This window comes from Brassica napus, chromosome A10 (assembly GCF_020379485.1).
Source record: "Brassica napus cultivar Da-Ae chromosome A10, Da-Ae, whole genome shotgun sequence".
Classification (NCBI taxonomy): Eukaryota; Viridiplantae; Streptophyta; class Magnoliopsida; order Brassicales; family Brassicaceae; genus Brassica; species Brassica napus.
This window is the reverse complement of record NC_063443.1, coordinates 9,479,145-9,498,866: the sequence shown is the minus strand read 5'-3', so window position 1 is coordinate 9,498,866 and position 19,722 is coordinate 9,479,145. Positions and strand designations below refer to the sequence as shown.

The following is a 19,722-nucleotide window of genomic DNA, read 5'->3' as shown; positions in this document are numbered from 1 at the left end:
TTAAAAATAGTTTAGATAAGAAAATATTATAAATAAATTCAAAGGTTTAAGAATATTTAAGATCGTATAATAATAAATATTTTATTATTTATATTTTAGTAAGATATAAGTTTATTAAAGATATGATAAATAAAAAAATGTTAATGTATTTATATAAATCAGAAAAATTGTCACCAAAATTTTAAATTGGATAAGATGAAGAATAATAGTAGTTTATATAATTTCAAATTTGTAATAATATTTCAAAATTTTACTTTTATCTAGTTGTTAGTGTGCCCTTTTAAAAGGGTATCACAGCACGGTTTGAGTTCCAGAATGAACATATTTTTAAAAATATATATATATCAAAACGACGTCGTCTTATCTTGTTAACGGTTGACTAACTTATGTTATTGTCAATGTAGATTTATGCACGTTTTAAGAAGTTCATGTAGTTTTTCTTAAATTATAATTAAGTTGAGGTTGATTTTGGCAATGACTATTTGTTCGAGGCCTATTTGGCACGACTGAGAGTGTTGGGGTCGAAATTGGCACTTTTCTTGTATATCAAAACAACGTCGTTTTATTTTGTTAACGATTGACTAACTTATGTTAGAGTCAATGTAGATTTAAGCACGTTTTAAGAAGTTTGAGTAGTTTTTTCGAACTATAATTGAATTAAGATCGTGTTTGGCACCGATCAATTGTTCGGGTTGTATTTGGCACGAACTAAATTGTTGGGGTCGAAATTGGCACTTTTCCCCGAGCATATGCATATCAATTGTAAAACGGGGATAAAATTTGAAAGTTTTAAACGAAAAGACAGACTCTAGACTCAAATCGAAACAACGAAGTACTTACTAGTCTATTGTTTGAAGGGGAACATATTAAGTAAAATATCAGCCTTTCCTCGAAGTCATATAAAATATTATTATATATGGTATGGGACGTTACGCTAGTCTAATATATTTTGAGGTGGAATAAAGTAAGGGACGGTGGATGTAGAATTCCAAGTATGGATGGAGGGACTGTACAGTCCGACATAGCCGGTTTCGTCGACGTCCAAGACATGGACGACGTTAAAGATGAGACCAGGAAATGAGCCAGCATGGGTACAGAAAGGTTCAGCCTTTGAGAGGAAAATGCAGAGACCCCAAATGCAATTAGTGTAAACAGCGTTTCCTTCTTGGTCAAGTTTGAACACCATTAAAGCTTCTGTTTTCATTTGCGCAACACCCTTGACGATTTTGGAGGTGGCCTTCTTGTACTGCTTAAGCAAGAAAGTCTCATCCGTGGTTCTTGACTCCACCAAGTGCTCGCTCTTGCAGCACGAATGCAAAATCTCCCGTTTGGTCTTGGTCAGCTCGGGAAAGTCTCGTAATCGCAACCTCTTGATCTTTGTTTTAGGCTTGCGTTTTCGGAGATCCCATGATCCAATGAGGTGGCCTCCAGAGCCGGGCATGAGAAACATTTCATCTTTCTTGGAAAACATTACTCGTGAGGAGTAGAAGCAGGGGTTCTCGATCCTGACGTTGGTCCACCCGGAGTTGCTCTGAGCCGGTCTGCAAAAGCTGATCTGAGGTCCTAAGAACTTGACGGCCACCACACAGTCTTCATCCTCAGGGGAAGATGAGGACAATGACACGTTGGTGATGATTTTGGTTTGGCAATGAGGCAGAGTTTCAAGGGGAGGCAAAGGGATGCGTTTAGGGTTTGTATCAGACGCAACAGGGTTGAGATCGTCTTGGAGACGCAATATGCCGTCGTCCTTGAGAGTAGCTACCCAGCCATTTGATGAAGCCACCGTTCCCATTTTCTTCATCAACTCCAGAGGCACTTTCTTATCCAAATAAGTGTCGTCAGTTTCATTAGCAATGGAAATGATCAGTTTTCCCATATCCGGTCCACAAGAATCAGCAGAGATGATGGCACAAGGAGGGGTTTGAAGCAAGGAAGATGAGAAGCTATTAGAGAGAATAAGAAAAGGTACTCTCGCAGCTTTACTAAAGCAGAGCCGACTGAGAAGCAGAGACATGATGACTAGAATATTCTTAATGAAAAAGGAAGAAACCCCTAATTCATAACTTCTACTAATATATAGAGTAACGCATTTAATTAGCCGTGCCCATCAAGGTTTAGCATATTTTTCTTTCCACTATCTTCTTTTTCTTTTAGGGTCGATTCTCCTCTCTATAGTTTGTGCTCCTCCAAAATATCATTGACTTCCTTTTTCTATTTTCTGCTATTAAAGCTAAACTAATTCTAAACATTTGTGTTCCCATAAAAATGATCGTTAAATATTATCTTTTTGAATGTTCCTTAAATATCGCTGTCATACTGTATTGTTTCAAATGACACAAGATTAGTCCGTCGAAACTCCCAAACTTTGGTTTTACTTTTATATCATCACAACGTGTCTGAAGGTTGTTGGCTTCTTGTTGCCATCATGTCAATCTTGTTGACTACATATTATCTTAGTTTTAGGCAGCTAAACCTAACCAAACCAGAATGGCTAAACAAAAGCGTAAGAAATCAAAAATTGTACATTTAAACCGGAACCATTTTAAACAAAAATAAAGTGTTAACCGAATCATAACTTTGTCTGAACCAAAAACAGAATTGAGCAAAACCTAGTCTAAATAAATTGAGAATCATATAACCAATAATCATGTTTGAACCAAAAAGGTTATTTGGTGCTGATAAAGAAAAAGGGAGTAAAGCTATCCCATTGGGCGAATTTACTATAAAATTTTGTTCAGATATGTGACATTAAAGTGACATTATGATATGATCTAAAGAGTCTTTTACATTGATGATATTATGATTATTAGTCTAGGATTATGTGCTAAGGACCCTCAAAATATACCGTTGCGGGTGGTCTTAAATACTAGTTATGTATGATTCCAATAGATTTTTCAGATCAAACGCTTTGTACTTTATGTACTCGAAAACATTTGATTCGAATAAACATCACCAACAGAGATTTAGATTAATACAACTTTTTGTAAAAGAAACAAATTTCATGAAGTTGAATCCAAACCAAAACTGAGTCTGAAATTAGACATTCTGAAGTGATCACAGAGATAGAGAGATATATGGTGGGAGTGAGAAACCCCATTAGAATAGAGAACTATATATCTAGACACACATAATCTCTCTCTCTCTCTCTCTCTCTCTCTCTCTCTCTCTCTCTCTCTCTCTCTCTCTCTCTCTCTCTCTCTCTCTCTCTCTCTCTCTCTCTCTCTCTCTCTCTCTCTCTCTCTCTATTGTCGTAGTGTGGGTTTCGTATGGTCCCAATCTTATATTACACTAGACATGAGCCCGTGCGTTGCAACGGTTTTTGTTTGATGTTTTAATTTAATAAAGAAATAAAAGTAATAAATAATTTTTACCTTTTTAGGATTGTTTTTACATATATTGTGTGAGACTTATTTTATAATTAAGAATACATTTTTACACATAAATCTTAGTTAATATTTGTATATTATAATCATGTTCATAGATAATTTTTTATCAACTTTCTACTTAGTGCTAGAAAAAAACACTCATACCTATTAATTTAAATCCAACCCAACCTGAATTAAGAATTAGAATGAACAAAATTGAAAGTTAAATAAGGTCAATCGAGTCATTGACAACATCATACACTTTCTTATGTAATAGTTTAACAGTTTATTAAAACTTATCTCATGCTTAATAATTTTCTTCATTTATTATTTCTTAATGATATATTTCTATAAGAACATTTTAATTAAAAATGAAGTAGAAAAATATTACATTGTAAAAACAAAAAATGTAATAAAATAGCGATGAAACTTGATTTTTTTGACAAAATGCATAAAAAATCACTTCGCTCACAATAATAATAATAATATATTTCTTATGACTGAACATGAAAATATATATCAAACATGTGTATGATTTTCGTATGACCAAACACATATAAATAGCAATCATGACGACATCCTAATTTTTTTATTTTTGTTAATTAAACAGTTTTAACATCATACTTGTCATCGATTTTTTTTAAATTATTATTAAATCATTTTAAATTTTATTTTTGTTTGGATTTTTTTTAAAAGGGCTCCTTTTCATATACAACCCATATATATATATATATAAATACTCTTTTATATTTTTGTATAGGATTTTAGGAAAGGAAAATTACTATCATATAACCTTTTACAATTATCTTCTCTTTAAAATTTTAGAAAAAATAAATTGTTATTAAATAATTATTTCTAGTTACTATTAAATAAGTTTAAACAATATTGTTTATACAATTCGTATCTAAACTAATTTTAACAGAGGGAGTAATGTTTAGTATCATGTTAATCATCAAATTATCTCTTAAAAACATTACCAAATAAGTTTTTACAATTTTATTTTGGTTAGAACTTAAAAATATGATAAAATCTCTTTTGTTTTTGATTTTTTTAAAAATATATCAAATATTTTCTTAAAGTTTTTTAGGGTTTTAGAAAAAAAAATTAATATTAAATAATATTTTAAAATTTAATTTTTTTTAGGATTTAGAAAAAGAAAATTATTATCAAATAATTATTTCCAGTTAATATTAACTATTTTTAGAAGTTCCTATTTTCAAAATTCGTTTTTTTCAATATCACAACTAATTTAACAATTTTTCTTTGTTAATTAGATAAATTTTAGTATCATGTCTATCATTAAATTTTAAAAGTGAAAATTACTATTAAATAGAACTTTACAATTATCTTTTGTAAGGACTTTTTTTTTTTAAATCTTATTTGGTCAAGATTAAAAAAAGGAAAAAATACTTTACAAATCTATTTTATTTAGGATTTTAGGAAACAAAAAATATTTTCACGTAATGCCAGGTTTTTATTGACACATTAACAATATAATTTTTTTTTATTTGCAACAAATTCTAAACAATGAGAACTATCAAAACAAAAACAGAAAAGGGATACACCAACAGTGATCCAAAGTAAATTAACACACGTCTATTTTGCCTAAGGATGACTAAAGATTTTCCATATAAAACTTCATATTTGCTTTTCAAATAGTTAAATCTCAAGAGAGATAATATTCGTATTAATCCAAAACACTACGCTTCAAACTTAATTGAGAACTATTGCCACTCTCTTTTTAATACTACATTAAGAGCCACCGAGACAAAACAACTATTTATTGCTCTATTGATAATAGAGTCAAATAGATTACAGTTCCATATAATTATATGTTGACTTTTGGAGTAACCATAGTTTGCAGTAAAAACTCAATCACCATCAAATATAAAATCATCAACAATTGAAGCCTGTAAGACCTGTTGCCACCATCCCCAGTAGATTTGTTATTTACCTTTTTAAAACGGTTCAACTGAACCAAAATTTCTGTCTTTTCAAATACACTGGAAGAAACATACAAAAGAACAATCAAAAGATTTGGAGTTTAAGTTGGAAAATATTAGTTTTACTCTGTAGATTTAAAATTTATGGTATAGTACATAGGGTTTAAAGTATTTTGGGGTTTGTGGAATAGGGTTTGGAGTTTAGATATAGGATTTGGAATTTAGATTTTTAATTTAGGGGTCATAAATGTTAAAATGAATTATTAAATATAAATGTTAATTAAGACTCAATTATCAAGTTATAGTTATAAAACTAAAGAATTTTTGATAATTTAGATTTGAAGTTTATACTTAGAGTATTGCATGTATAGTTTATGTTTGAAGTTATGATTTAGGATATAGAGTTTGATTAAAGATTGTGTTTAGGAAATTATAGTTTAAGATTAAGAAGATTAAATTTTGAGTCTAATTTTAAGATTTAAAGTTATAATATGAAAATAGTTTTTAAGGGTTGTCTTTAGAGTTTAGGGTTTAAAACCATGTTAGGATTTAGAGGTTCAAATAGTTTTTTTTAGCGTTAGAAAAATGCTATTATATGTCTTTGATAACATTACGAAGTCGCTTACATAATTTATTTGGCGCTTAAGTATAATTTTTCGCTAAGTATTGGCGGAATTAGTGATTTTATCTTTCCGCTCACTTAATTTTCAAAATAGCATTAATTAAGTGTTATTTTAGGTTTCACTCTATCATAAAGTTTATCTAACTCTATTATGTAAAACATAGATTTCTAAATCATCTACGATAAAAGTTCAATAAAACGTGCTATAACGATATGCTATCAATGTAGACTTTTTATAGTGAAATGGGCAATCAAACAAACAAAAGAAAATAAAACAAAACTTATCAAGCAACCAGATGTCAGAGCTATACAAGCATCCGGCTATCGGCTTGAAATTATAAAAAATCTTTCTTTTTCCTTTTTTGAAAGCTAGGGTTTCCAGAGATTGTCTGAATAATAGAAGACATTTTATGGTGACGGTTTTGCTTCGATTTTAAAACTTTTAATTATGCAAGTATATGTAAATTCATAAACCCAATAAGGGAGGAATATCAAAACTGAAAAAGTGTTTAAGACGACATATTCTCCGTTGATGCTCAAACTGAAATATTCTCATAACGAAAAAGAAATATAAGATGCCTAAAAAAAATTGACCTCTTAACTGAGAAACTTGGTGGCCAAGTCTTCTCTCAGTATTAATAGAGATTTTAGGGCGGAGAAGATGTGACATCACCAACTCTCTCAATTAGGTTTTTTTTTTTTTTTTTCATTTTGAAACTCTTGCTTTTGCTAAGATAAAATTATTCATGTCTCTGCTCCTGAACCAGCCTTCCAAGCTCTGCCTTGGGAAACCTGTGTTGGTTAGGTCCTCTCCTCTTGGCTCTGATAGCTTCTCATCTTCATTGCAGCAAACCCCTCCCTGTGCTATCATATCCGTTAGCCCGTGTCCTTATGCTGACGAAATCGGAAACCTCAACATTAAGAATGCGAATGAGCATTTCGTGACTCATGTGGAAAAGGATGTGCCTACAGAGTTCACAAGCATACTAAAATACTTTCGTTTTGGTATATTGGGAACGATCGGGTCGGCCCATGGCTGGGTAGCTACTCCTCTAGAGGACGGAAGAGTCCGTCTCCAAGACGATCTAAACCCGGCTGCATCGTACACAGATCCGAAACACATTTGCCTGCCTCCTCTTGTAACTCTGCCTTATTGCCAAACCCAACTTGTCACCAACGTGTCGATGTCCTCATCATCTCCTGAGGAAGAGGACTGTGTCGTGGCTATCAAGTTCTTCGGACCTCAACTCAGCTTATGCAGGCCGGCTGCTCAAAGCAACTCCGAGTGGATCAACATCAGGATCGCAAACCCATGTTTCTTCTCCTCTCGTGTCATGTTTTCAAAGAGAGATGGCATGTTCCACATTCCCGGATCAGGAGGCCATCTCATCGGATCATGGGATCTCGAAGAACACAAGGACCATCCTAAAATTCAGACGTTGCGGTTCCACAACCTTGCTGAGCTGACTATGTCCAAACTGGAGATATTGCATTCGTGTTCCACAAGCGAACACTTGGTGGAGTCACAAACAACTGGTGAAACTTTCTTGATAAAGTGGTACAGGAAGACCACCAGGAGCTTTCTTGATATGCCCAAAATGAAAACAGAAGCTTTGATGGTGTTCAAGCTAGACGAAGAAGGAAACGCTGTTTACACTCAAGACATTGGAGATCTCGTCATTTTCCTCTCCAGGGCTGAACCTTTCTGTGTCCCTGCTAGCTTCTTTCCTGGCATGTACCCCAACAGAGTCGAAATCATTGATGTAGATGAACTCGGATCTGTCAATCTGGCTACAGGCACCGTCTCTACTAAAAGTTCTACACACATGGCCCCTTACTACATTCCACCTCAAAATATATAGAGCACTAGTAGTTGATTCTCTGATGTCATGTCTTTTCTGTTAAGCCCTTTCAAACAACATCAAATCTAGTTATGAATGGAGTTCTCTGTTGTTGAGTATCTTCATTCTATTTGAATGGTGGTTATATTTCCATTTTTTTCTGTTGTTGAATTAACTATATATCTGTTTTTGCTCTCTGGGTCCTCTTGATGCTTTTGAATCATGTACAAACCATCTAACATAGGTGATTTCTTCATACGTTACTATACACTCTATATTTGCTATTGGCAAAGCTTCTTGTCGCAAACTTGACCTATTCTTACTTGTTCTTTTCTTAACTCGAGAATAAATCATTTTCTCCCATCTAATCACTTGATGAGCTTTACCTTTGGGCATCATCTTCTCCATTAAATGAGCTATGGTGGTTGATCAATCATCTTCACCGGTAAAATTTACCAAAGATTCTTTGTCGCACCGGGTAAACATGTATGTGTGTGTGCCTATAACATTGTAAATCAATATTTATCACATTAGGTAACTTCTAACCAGTTAACACACATACATATCAATGTTTAACAACCTGAATTTTAGCCATCGCTGGAGAAAATAAAACTGTTGTAAGTTACATTTCAACCTTGTAACGTGTTCTTGACTTCAACTGGAACAGTTTCTTTTTTTTTTTGGAGGAATACTGGAACCGTTTCTTCTAACACCAGTTTGGAGTTTTCTTTGTACAATTACGTTTACTGTTGAGGCTGTTCTTGAATTTTATGGTAATTTCTGAACATTTTAAGTTTACCCGAGTAATAATGAATTTGCTGATTCTGTGAGTAGATGAGAAAATTTGTCATTATCCATGGAGTTGAAATTTTAAACGTGGAAACTAGAAATTTGGAGTCATAGCCACCGCCAATATCGCCCATTTAGCCCATTTTTTTTAAAAATTAATCATTGTCTATAATGCACAAACAAATGATTTCAGACAATATCGAGAGTTATCTCAACTTAAGTCGAAGTTTTATCTTTGTATATTACGGAATCGAATAAGAAGTTTAATGTAAGCTAAAAGAATAAAGGGAAATTTTTTTTTAAAGCAAAAAATGATAACTATGTGGGTGATTGGTTGGGCTGTAGGAAGTGACTTTAGCTTTAATTTTCATCTACAACCTTAAATACTACCAATCATGCTTTATCTTGGTTTTTAAAGCTACAACCAAAAAATTAAAGCTACAACAAAAACACACAAAAAATGGTTGTAAACATCTTATTTTCTAAAGCCTCATTTTTTTAGTTCTAGGAAATTTTAAAGCTACATCACTTAAAGCTAAATCAAAAATCCTACACACAAAATGCTAAAGTAAATTTTCTACAGTCACAACTCAACCAATCACCCCCATATGTTTCTTTAGATTAATCTCATGTACTTTATATTTTATTAAGTTAATTATTTTCAAAATGGTAATAATACCCTTAAAATTATAATTTTTAAATATAATAAATAATGGGTTCGATCAAGCGGGATCGATCGATCCGAAATTACAAGGTCGAACAGATCGATCCATCCTGGTCATTATGCAGAACAAAAAAACGCGGAAAATATATTGATCGACCGGGTCAAATTCACTCGATCGACAAAAGTCGATTTCATAAAGATCGACTGATCTCGAATTATAGATCGATCGATCCGTGGAAGCATAGATATGAATCATGGTATAAATAATGTGAAAGTTTTGTGAACAATCAATGGAATAAAGAAGAAAGCATGAGAAAAAGGTTACCACTTTTTTTTTTAAATCGATTTTTTTAAAAAAAATATGAAAGTGAATATTTCCAAATATTTTGTTTCCATATTTTTAGGAACTGATTTTTTATCCGTAAAATACAACTAATATGTAGAAATCGGTTTCTACGGGTTTTTAGAATTATAGTATTGTTTAGATTTTTATTTCTACTTGTTTTAGATTTACAGTAAATCTGTAGAAGTCGGTTTCTACATGTTTTAGATTTATATTAATGTATAGATTTTAATTTCTAAAGATTTTAGATCGGTAGGTTAAGTGTGGAATGTGTATTCTAAATATTTTTAGAATACGCTTATTTATGTAGATCACGTATTCTAAATATTATAGATTCAATGAAAAAACTGGATTTCGTTTTCTACTTCGTAGAATGCCATTTCTACTTTATTTTGAACATAATCTGAAAATTATGATTTAAACATTTTTAGAACTGAAAAAATACCATTAAGTTCATATAAGTATTTTATCAATAGTTACTATTTTTCATTTTTTTTTGTTTGTAAAACTATTTATTAAATTTATTTTTAAAAATATTAAAGGGTATTATAGGCAAAAATAACACAAAATAGATATTAGTCTAAAATGACATAGTTATCATTTTTTGTTCTAAAAAAACAATTTTCCCAATAATAAAACTTCTAATTATTTTTATTGAATTTAGTTTTCTCTATTAATATTTTTTCTTAATTTTCATTCTCTCTTACTTTTTCCTTGTGATTATGTATTAAAAATATAATATTTTTCTGTTGTCTTTTCAACTACTGTACTCATTTTTATAATAAATACCAATTGTTTATTTTTTTTGTTTATTTTATTAATAACAAATTATATTTTCATCCGCGATTAGAAAGTATAGATTAGATTTCATTTATTGATCCAAACTAATTTGTTTATCATTTTCTTTAGTAGAAAAGAGTAAATAAGTGTGTTTTGTTTGGTAAACATATTCTTTGTTATTTCTCTCTATAGGATTGCAAACGAGGAGTTTTGAAGACAATTTCACATCATTTGGTGTTTTATTTCTCTATTACCTATGTTTCTTTAATTATTATAATCATAATTTTATTAGAAAAACAATAATTATATTGCATATGTTTTGTTTTATCATAAATTCATAATAATTTTATATAAGTATTTGCTTACTCTTATAGATGTTTTTTTCATAAAATATACTTCAATTGCATCTAACAAATTATACAAATTAAAAAAAAAGCTTACGTTATATAAACATGCACATTTTTGTAAGATATTTCCTTATATCTAATATTTGTGACTTCTGACTTTCTAATATCTATATATTAAAATTAATAATTTTTTAGTCACTCACTCTGTGCAGGACGCGAGTTATCACCTAGTACATATTATTGAAACAGTAAGATTGATTGATAATTATAAATTTAAAATTAAAACTTTAAAATCGTAACAGTATGCTAACAAAAAAATGAATATATTATGAATATGCTAAGTAGATATATTCTAAGATTCTTTTTGTTAATAATATACTAGAGATACGATTATAAAAACAAGAAACATAAAATAATTATAGTCTACAAGTTTATTTATTACGACATTAATACATCATTTTCCTTATTTCTATCAACCAAAATATCAAAACAATTATACTTTTATTTTTTACCAAGATTTTCGGTAACAATAGATTTAACTCATTTTATAATTTCTATATGACAATTTGGGGTTTAAACGGGTGTACAAATTAAAATATTTAATAATTTGGATAATTTTTAAATTCAGGTATCCATTTGATTCTCGGTTTGGTGTTAATATTTCGGTCTCAGAGATATATGATATGTTTGGTTATTTATAATATTCAGTTCTATTTTACTTTTTTTTCATTTTTGTACGATCCATGTCGCGGTTTCAGATAAATGTGTCCAAACCTATACACAAACTTATATAGAAATTTAATTAAAAAATAATAATTAATTTCGAAAATAAACTCGCACTTGGGTCAAAATCTAGTTGCTTTTTAAATAGTACTAGATCTCGATCCGCACAACCGCGCGAGTTTTTGTTTTCATTTATTTTTATATAAACATTTTGTTTTCAATTCTAAATTGGTATATATTATAATATATATGTGTCTGTCAATTTTTAAAACATAATAAGTTTACGGTATATTTTTTCATTGAATAGATTGTTTCAAACTTTCACATGTATTTGTATCTTTTTTTATATATATATTTTCGGAATATTATTTCATTATTAAAATGTAACTATATATATAAAGATTAGTAAAATATTATTTTATTGTCATATTCAAAGATATTGTAACATTTCACAAATTTAGAAAGTTTTTACAAAATTAAAATTTTCCCTTCATAGATTTATATTATCAAGTAAATAATTAAACATTTAGGTTTTGTTTAATGTTTAAAATAAACTATATAGTTTAAAATTTGTTTTCATTGGTTTAAGGTAGTAAAGACTAATCATTGTTAGATAATATGATTTTTGTTATTAAAAAAATATTTATAATTTTAAAAGTTAACATCGACAAATATTTAAATAATTAACATATGGAGGTATAATATTACAACATTAAATTATATCTATTTAATTTATATTATCTATAAATCTAATAAATCATCTATTGTTTAAATCTAATTATTGATAGTCCAATAAAAATTTCTGGTACGCCCAAAATTTGAATGATAAGATTAAAAAGTAAATGTATCATAAATTTTTAGAAATAAGTTCATTTTAAAAAAAAATTACAGAAGAATCAAGGGTGTGAATTTTGTTTTAATATATAAGATGTCACTGCTGATTAAACTATTTTTTTGTAGAAATCAAACCAATATTGTATAATTTTGGATAAACCGATTCGGTTTTAGGTGGGAAGGGTTAAGCCAAGAGCAATCCGGAACCTGGATTGTAAGTTATAGCTGAATTTGATTTGATTGGAGAGTATTAGGCTTTGTCGAATAGACCGAGCGTGGAGCGTTGAGCAATATCAGATGGCGAACTATTTGGCTCAGTTCCAGACGGTTAAGAATTCATGCGATCGCGTCGTCGCCGCCGGTAAACTTCCCACGACCTGTAGCTTTGCCGTTTTGTATTATGCTTTTCCTTCATTTGATTGCGGAGGCTTGACCAGAGATTCCATGGATTATGCGTTTTGTTTCCGTGGATCTCTTACTTAGCTTCCCCCATTTGTGACAGTCGAAGATGTGTCTGATCTGTGGCCCACGGTTAAAGGTTTGTTTGAAGAACATCAGCCATTGAAAAGAGCCTTGTTGACAAACAACAGGACTCGTAACCCCGTGCTCGTTCACAACTTGCCCGTTGAATTCATACTAACTACAGACGCCAGACTTCGAAGTCGATCTCCTCAGGAGCAGTTCTTGTTCTGGTTCCGAGAACCTTATGCAACTTTACTTCTTGTCACCTGTGAGGTACTCTTGTCTTTGTGTTTTCGTTATGTATTCTCTCTTCCTTTGCTATATTTCTTTACAGAGGTATCTTTGGCCTTGCAGGATCTTGATGAGTTTAAAAACATTCTTAAACCACGTCTGAAATTAATTGTCCAGAACGATGAGAGGGAATGGTTTATTGTATTTGTATCTAAGGCTCACCCAAGTAATGACCAAGCTACTAAATCTTTCAAGAAAGTGTATGCTAAGCTTGAAGTTGATTTCAGTTCTAAAAAGAGAGAAAGGTTAGGATTGCTATTTGGGCAGTGTCTTTTTTTTGTTTCAATACATGTGGCCAAGAAGCAAAGTTAAACCTCAAAGAGGCTTGATTGCTTCTACTGAAATATGATTCTAACAAAAGTAGATTAGGATAAACAGTTGCAAAATAATTCTTCTCCTTCGCTAGATGCATAAACTAAACCCATTTAGCAGTAGTCACTCACTGGAATGAAGTTATCTGTAGATTAGTTACTTAAGATAATGCAGAAGGGCTAGATACTACGGCACATTTTCATCTGCTTGATCAGATTTACTGAATTATTGTATGCCATTGATGGTCTTTTTATAATAATTTTTTCCATACTTTTAAGGTGCTGTAAGCTGGATATACATGGCCCCAATGCAAATTTTTGGGAGGATCTAGAATTGAAGATTACCGAGTGCATCAGGAATACCTTGGATAGGCGCGTTCTATTCTACGAGGATGAGATACGCAAGCTCACCGAGCAGCGGTTTATGCCAATATGGAACTTTTGTAACTTCTTCATCCTGAAGGTATCTCTCTTCCCAACGTGACTGCTATCTATGTAGATGAATAAATGGTTCAAAATCCTGTTTCTTCCTTTCTGTAACGTGATTTTATACGGTTTTGGTCAAGCCTCTGAGATGGAGAATTCTGTGCCCCTTCTGTTATCTTCCATAGAAGAATGTTCTTACTGTTCATATTTGTTCAAACTTTTCTTATTTTCTCAAAGGTCATAATATCATATTCTATCTCAGGAAAGTTTGGCTTTTATATTTGAGATGGCTCATCTTCATGAAGATGCATTACGTGAATATGATGAACTAGAGCTCTGCTATTTGGAAACAGGTTATTTTCCTACCCCTGTGTCTCTCTCTCTTGCTTATCCGTGGCAATAAAAATCCACGATTTTGTATATTTATTAGGATTCTGCATTTGACAATCCTTGCATCTATCTTTATCTTTAAAACCATTTGGGGTCTGTAGTCATCCAACAAACTGATTTCCTTTCCCGAGTTATTTTCCTGAAAAATAATAATTTGTCATGCATTAAACTACGATGCAGTTAATATGCCTGGAAAACAGAGGGAATTTGGAGGATTCGACAGTGAAGATGATAAAGCTACGCTGCTGAAACCAGGAAGCAAACCATTGACACAGATTGTGCAAGATGATTCTTTTAGAGAATTCGATTTTAGACAGTATCTCTTTGCCTGTCAATCCAGGGTTAGTGTACACAAGAGCCATCATATTGATCAGTGTCCTTTTCTGCTTTCACAATTGTAGCTTTATTTGTGTATCAACGTTTTCATCAGCTTGCCTGCATGTGTTTTTATTGCAGCTGTTGTTCAAGTTGAATCGTCCTTCTGAAGTTTCATCCAGGGGTTACTCTTTTGTTATCAGTTTTGCAAAGGCGTTGACCCTCCATGAGGTAGCTTATACTGTACTATAGAAAGGCTTATTATCATAACTCTCATTTGTTGATTTGACCCCAACCTTATTTTCCCTCATCTTTCTATATTTTTGTAGAGTGTGCTTCCCTTCTGTTTGCGGGAAGTTTGGGTAATTAATGCGTGTTTAGCGCTGCTCGATGCAACTTCTTCTCATAACCATGATGGAGTTGTTGCACCTGATATTGAGAAGGAATTCTACCGTCTTCAGGGGGATCTCTATTCTCTTGCACGGGTTAAGGTAAAAATCTTTTTGCTGTCAAAATTCGAAGAATGAATACAACCCTCAATTTAAATGGAGCTCGCCTTTAATATATTTGTTTTGAGGTGGTATTGCGTTTGTCTATGTAGTAGTTTGTTTTATGTGATGCCATACTTGTTAATTCATGCCCAAGCACTGTTGTGTTGTTTTGTTGGTCGAATATGAATTTCATAAGACAACTATGTTCAAGTGTTTATACCAGTTGAGATGTCGTTATGTTCGTTGCAGTTCATGAGACTTGGATATCTGATAGGATATGGAACAGACATAGAAAAAAGTCCACTGAACAGGTACCAATCTATTTCTGTTATAGTATGTTCATTTACTTGTTAATTAGAAAAATTCTTTTCAACAAATTCTCGTGAAGAGAGGATTAACCAATTATTCACTTAACCAAAACAAAGCAAGTCCTTGTTTGCTTGAACTATGTAGTAACTTCTACATAATTGTTGGGCAGTGCTTGTCTCAGTATGCTGCCTTGGCCAAAACCGGCAGTCTGGCCATCTCTTCCACCAGATGCTTCCTCTGAGGTGCTTGAAAAAGAAAAGGTATACGCTACATATTATGTTGCTTGACTGTGTTATCTGATAGCATTCTTATTGAAGCCAATCATTATTTAGATTCAGGCTAAGAGTTAGTTGTGTTTGCATAGCCTCTCTTCGAAACAGACATTATTTTGTTTTACCACTGTATTATAGTGAACATGAGATCTAGGTCTCCGTTACTATATTTGCCATCTGTTTTTTTTTTGGAATGCTGATCTCCTAGTTTTGGTACAGACTATTCTTCAAGCAACGTCAAGGACCAAGCACTTTGGTATTCAACGGAAACCTTTACCCCTTGAACCATCTGTTCTTCTACGTGTGGCTAACAGAAGAAGGGCTTCTCTTTCTACTGGAAATATTCCTGAAATATTTGATGGCCGCCCAGGTTTTACTGAAGGGTAATGATTTGCTTTTTAAATCATGTCCTTTTAGCTCTTATTGTTTTCAAATGTGTTAGCACTTGTTCTCAAATGTTTTGGAAATTCCCAGGAAGTATTGCAAATCATCACCTTTTGTTATTCTTTGAGGAACTAAAATGATATGTTTATATTCCGACAGATCAGGTTTAGAAGCGTCTCCGAGAGCACCTCCCATGTCAAGAACAAATTCTTCACCTGGAAATTTTGAAAGTCCGCTAGATAGGCCTATGAGGCTTGCTGAAATTTTTGTTGCCGCTGAGCATGCACTGAGGCTTACCATTTCAGATCATGATTTGTTGAAGGCATTGTCATCTACTCAGGATTTCGAGGTAGCGTAAGCTCAACAGCGCAAGCCACTTACATAGATAGTTAAGCTTTTGATTTTAATTCTTCTCTTTCTTCTAGCTTCTCATGTAAAATTTTTGTTGTGGCAGCATAAATATCTTAATCTAACCAAAGGTGCTGCTGAAAACTATCACCGTTCTTGGTGGAAGAGACATGGAGTCGTTCTTGATGGTGAAATTGCAGCTGTATGCTTCAAGCACGGGAAATATGATTTGGCTGCAAACTCTTATGAAAAAGTTTGTGCTCTTTATGCGGGTGAAAGATGGCAAGATCTACTGGCAGAAGTCTTGCCCAATCTAGCCGAGTGTCAAAAGAATCTTAATGATCACGCTGGATACATGTCATCTTGTGTTAGGCTACTTTCGTTGGATAAGGGTTTATTCTCCCCCAAGGAGCGGCAAGCTTTTCAGATCGAGGTTGTCAATCTTGCACACAGTGAAATGGAAAACCCAGTTCCCTTAGATGTATCGTCATTGATCACATTTTCTGGAAGTACTGGCCCTCCGCTTCAGTTATGCGATGGAGACCCTGGAACTCTACCAGTTACTGTGTGGAGTGGCTTTCCTGATGATATCACCCTTGATTCGCTTAGTCTTACCTTAGTAGCCACCAACAACACCGACGAAGGCGGCCAGGTTTGCCTCCATTAGACATGAAAGTTCTCGTCCTTTTCTTTTATGAATTTCACGTTCTTAAGAACTACTGTATGTATTTGAACTGGGTTTCAGGCCTTAAAGAGTTCTGCTGCAACTGTGCTAAAGCCCGGAAGGAATACCATCACATTTGCTCTGCCTCCACAAAAACCTGGTTCTTATGTCTTGGGAGTTGTTACTGGTCAGATTGGGCGCTTGAGATTCAGGTCTCACAGCTTTTCGAAAGGTCGTCCTGCGGATACTGATGACTTCATGAGTTATGAAAAGCCAACCAGACCTATCCTGAAGGTAAACGATCCCCCAATATTAAGAAAATTTATTACGGATTGTGGAATAGTAGAAAATCATTAATTATACATGCATGAGTAATGATACTCTGATGCACATTTGTTTCCTTGGTTGATACTTGATACGATAGACTTCTTATTCCTCAGGTTTCCAAACCAAGAGCTCTGGTTGATCTTGCTTCAGCAGTATCTTCTGCGCTGCTTATAAATGAAGCACAGTGGATTGGTATCATAGTACATCCTATAAATTACTCACTGAAAGGCGCCATCTTGCACATTGACACTGGTCCGGGGCTAAAGATTGAAGACTCATACGGCATTGAGATGGAGAGATACGTGGAAACAGATTGTGATGCTGGTACATCAAAAGCTGAAGTTTCTGTAGAAGATAGCCCTGTCTCTCCAAAACAGGATTCAGAGGTACTTAACCTCTGCGATGGTAAAATAGTTTTCTCAGAATGGGCAAGCAATGTCAGTTCTATTATGTGGGTTCCTGTTCGTGCATTGAGTGAGAAGCTTGCCAGAGGTTCATCTTCAGGTTTGCAGCAATAAACTACTTTTCTGATTATCACATGTCTCTTGTCACATCCTCTTGCTAACAATATTTATTTATTTTGCGTTAACAGTCACTCCACTGAAACAAGATATTCTAGAGGGAATGAGAACTGTAGCTTTAAAACTTGAATTTGGGGTGCATCATAACCAGATATTTGAGAGGTATTGTATTTATTTCTTGTTATGACAAATCTTATCATATTGTTTTCTTGTTCCACATCAGCGGTTTGGCTCCCAAAACAGTTCCATTTCCTGATCAGTTTTCCCTCTGATTTTGTTATGTGAGCAGAACCGTAGCGGCACATTTTACCGACCCTTTTGACGTGACTACAAGGGTCGTAAACAAATGCAACGATGGCACTATGGTCATGCAGGTAACCAACTTGACCTCATTTAAATTGATTTTGTTATTCTTAACCTCTCAGTCCTCTCATCACGTCAATTCAAGGTTATTAATCAAGTAATTCCTAATTACAGGTTATGCTACACTCCCTTGTCAAGGCCAACTTGATAGTTCTTGATGCTTGGCTTGATCTTCAAGAAGGATTTGTTCATGGAAAAAGGGATGGAAGACCTACATCAACATTCTTTCCGCTTGTTGTGTCCCCAGGGTCTAGAGCAGCCGTTGTGTTCAGTATATCCCTAGATAAGACGATGTCCTCAGGTATTCCTATTCTTCCGAATAACTATTAATTTTACTCAGTTTCTTACTTTAGATTTTACTTCTGCTCAAACACAGTTTTAACTGATAACGCATCTGAAACTTGGAAGCTATTTCTGGTTTAGAATATTACCAAGAAAGTGTGATAAAAGATACTGTAACATAGAGTCTATAGGAAGATTCACACCGTGTCAAAACTCTTGTTCTTTTCCTCCTGAAGTCATTTATGCATGTTAGCATACAAAATGACATTCGCGTACTTGTATTAACTGCGAACTGACTAATTGTTTGCACAACATAAGGGAAAGATTTGCAACTACCAGAGAGCATCCTGAATATCAAATATGAAATCAATGGTGATAGAACCGCTGGAGCACACAAACCAGTGGATGCAGATCACTCTGGATCTGATTCTGAAAGGAGAGCTTTGGTGTTCAAGAGTGCTATCGTTTTGCAGCGTCCAGTGCTTGATCCTTGCCTTACAGTTGGATTTCTCCCACTTCCTTCTGATGGTCTTAGGGTGGGGAAACTTATTACCATGCAGTGGAGAGTCGAGAGGTTGAAAGAACTCAAGGGAAGTGAAGCCGTAGAACATGTAAGTCATATCCAGATTGAGCTAGTTAATGTAGCTTCCTGTAAAAAATATCGGCTCATCAACTGTTATTGTTTATTTACACAAGGATGAAGTGTTATATGAAGTCAATGCAAATTCGGAGAATTGGATGATTGCGGGTAGGAAGAGAGGCCATGTGTCTCTCTCAGAAGAGAAAGGTAAATAACATTTTCTTCTTCTCACTTGTTTTATTTTCAAGAAATACAAATGATGATATGTTGTTTCCTTTGTTGGGCTTACAGGTTCAAGAGTAGTAATCTCGATACTATGTGTCCCATTAGTAGCGGGTTATGTTCGTCCTCCTCAGCTCAGTTTGCCGAACGTGGAAGAAGAAAACGTAAGAAGCAATCCACCGGGTCCTCACTTAGTGTGTGTCTTGCCTCCACTTCTCAGTTCTTCCTATTGCGTCCCTGTTAAGTAGAGAAGGTGGTTCACTTTTAACTTTTCCATACTCAACTCGAAGTTTCATTAGAGTATCTGCTACAACCAATATCAAAGAATATGTCTTTTATATTTGTTTGTTTCTTTCTTTTTTTTTTAATAGAAATATGAGAGAATTGAGTTGATGTCAATGAGGTTGAACTTTTCTTGTATTTAAACCATGTTTGTATATGTCGATTACTGAATTGGTCATTTGTCATCGACCTGTCGTTTCTTCTAGTAGGAATGACACCACGTTTAGATAT

The 19,722-nt window shown here is 33.4% G+C and overlaps 3 protein-coding genes across 3 annotated transcripts; 2 read left to right on the top strand and 1 right to left on the bottom strand.

Moving 5' to 3' along the window:
• Positions 1-537: 537 nt before the first annotated feature.
• LOC111201237 lies at positions 538-3,149 on the bottom strand. The gene has a single exon (XM_022692849.2). It carries the CDS (start codon positions 2,012-2,014, stop codon positions 935-937), a length of 1,080 nt encoding a protein of 359 aa, XP_022548570.1. The 5' UTR covers positions 2,015-3,149; the 3' UTR covers positions 538-934.
• A 1,015-nt stretch (positions 3,150-4,164) lies between these two features.
• LOC106412849 lies at positions 4,165-7,965 on the top strand. The gene has a single exon (XM_048742816.1). The coding sequence runs from the start codon at positions 6,677-6,679 to the stop codon at positions 7,790-7,792; it is 1,116 nt and encodes a 371-aa protein (XP_048598773.1). The 5' UTR covers positions 4,165-6,676; the 3' UTR covers positions 7,793-7,965.
• Positions 7,966-12,269: 4,304 nt separating this feature from the next.
• On the top strand, positions 12,270-19,676 carry LOC106345788 (trafficking protein particle complex II-specific subunit 130 homolog). The gene is made up of 21 exons (XM_048742814.1): positions 12,270-12,612; positions 12,754-12,986; positions 13,068-13,249; positions 13,595-13,778; positions 14,004-14,094; positions 14,312-14,472; positions 14,588-14,677; positions 14,776-14,937; positions 15,187-15,248; positions 15,416-15,506; positions 15,738-15,901; positions 16,062-16,251; positions 16,357-16,902; positions 16,996-17,208; positions 17,355-17,745; positions 17,834-17,924; positions 18,052-18,136; positions 18,240-18,426; positions 18,726-19,018; positions 19,104-19,194; positions 19,279-19,676. The coding sequence occupies exons 1-21, from the start codon at positions 12,549-12,551 to the stop codon at positions 19,455-19,457; spliced, it is 3,750 nt and encodes a 1,249-aa protein (XP_048598771.1). The 5' UTR covers positions 12,270-12,548; the 3' UTR covers positions 19,458-19,676.
• The last annotated feature ends 46 nt before the right edge of the window (positions 19,677-19,722 follow it).

Excerpts from the sequence above, each read along its gene's own strand:
- LOC106345788 (XM_048742814.1), top strand. The coding sequence starts at position 12,549 with ATGGCGAACTATTTGGCTCAGTTCCAGACGGTTAAGAATTCATGCGAT. Across the intron at positions 12,987-13,067 it reads TACTTCTTGTCACCTGTGAG|GATCTTGATGAGTTTAAAAA; the intron begins GTACTCTTGTCT and ends TTGGCCTTGCAG. Across the intron at positions 18,137-18,239 it reads ATGGCACTATGGTCATGCAG|GTTATGCTACACTCCCTTGT; the intron begins GTAACCAACTTG and ends TCCTAATTACAG.
- LOC106412849 (XM_048742816.1), top strand. The coding sequence starts at position 6,677 with ATGTCTCTGCTCCTGAACCAGCCTTCCAAGCTCTGCCTTGGGAAACCT.
- LOC111201237 (XM_022692849.2), bottom strand. The coding sequence starts at position 2,014 with ATGTCTCTGCTTCTCAGTCGGCTCTGCTTTAGTAAAGCTGCGAGAGTA.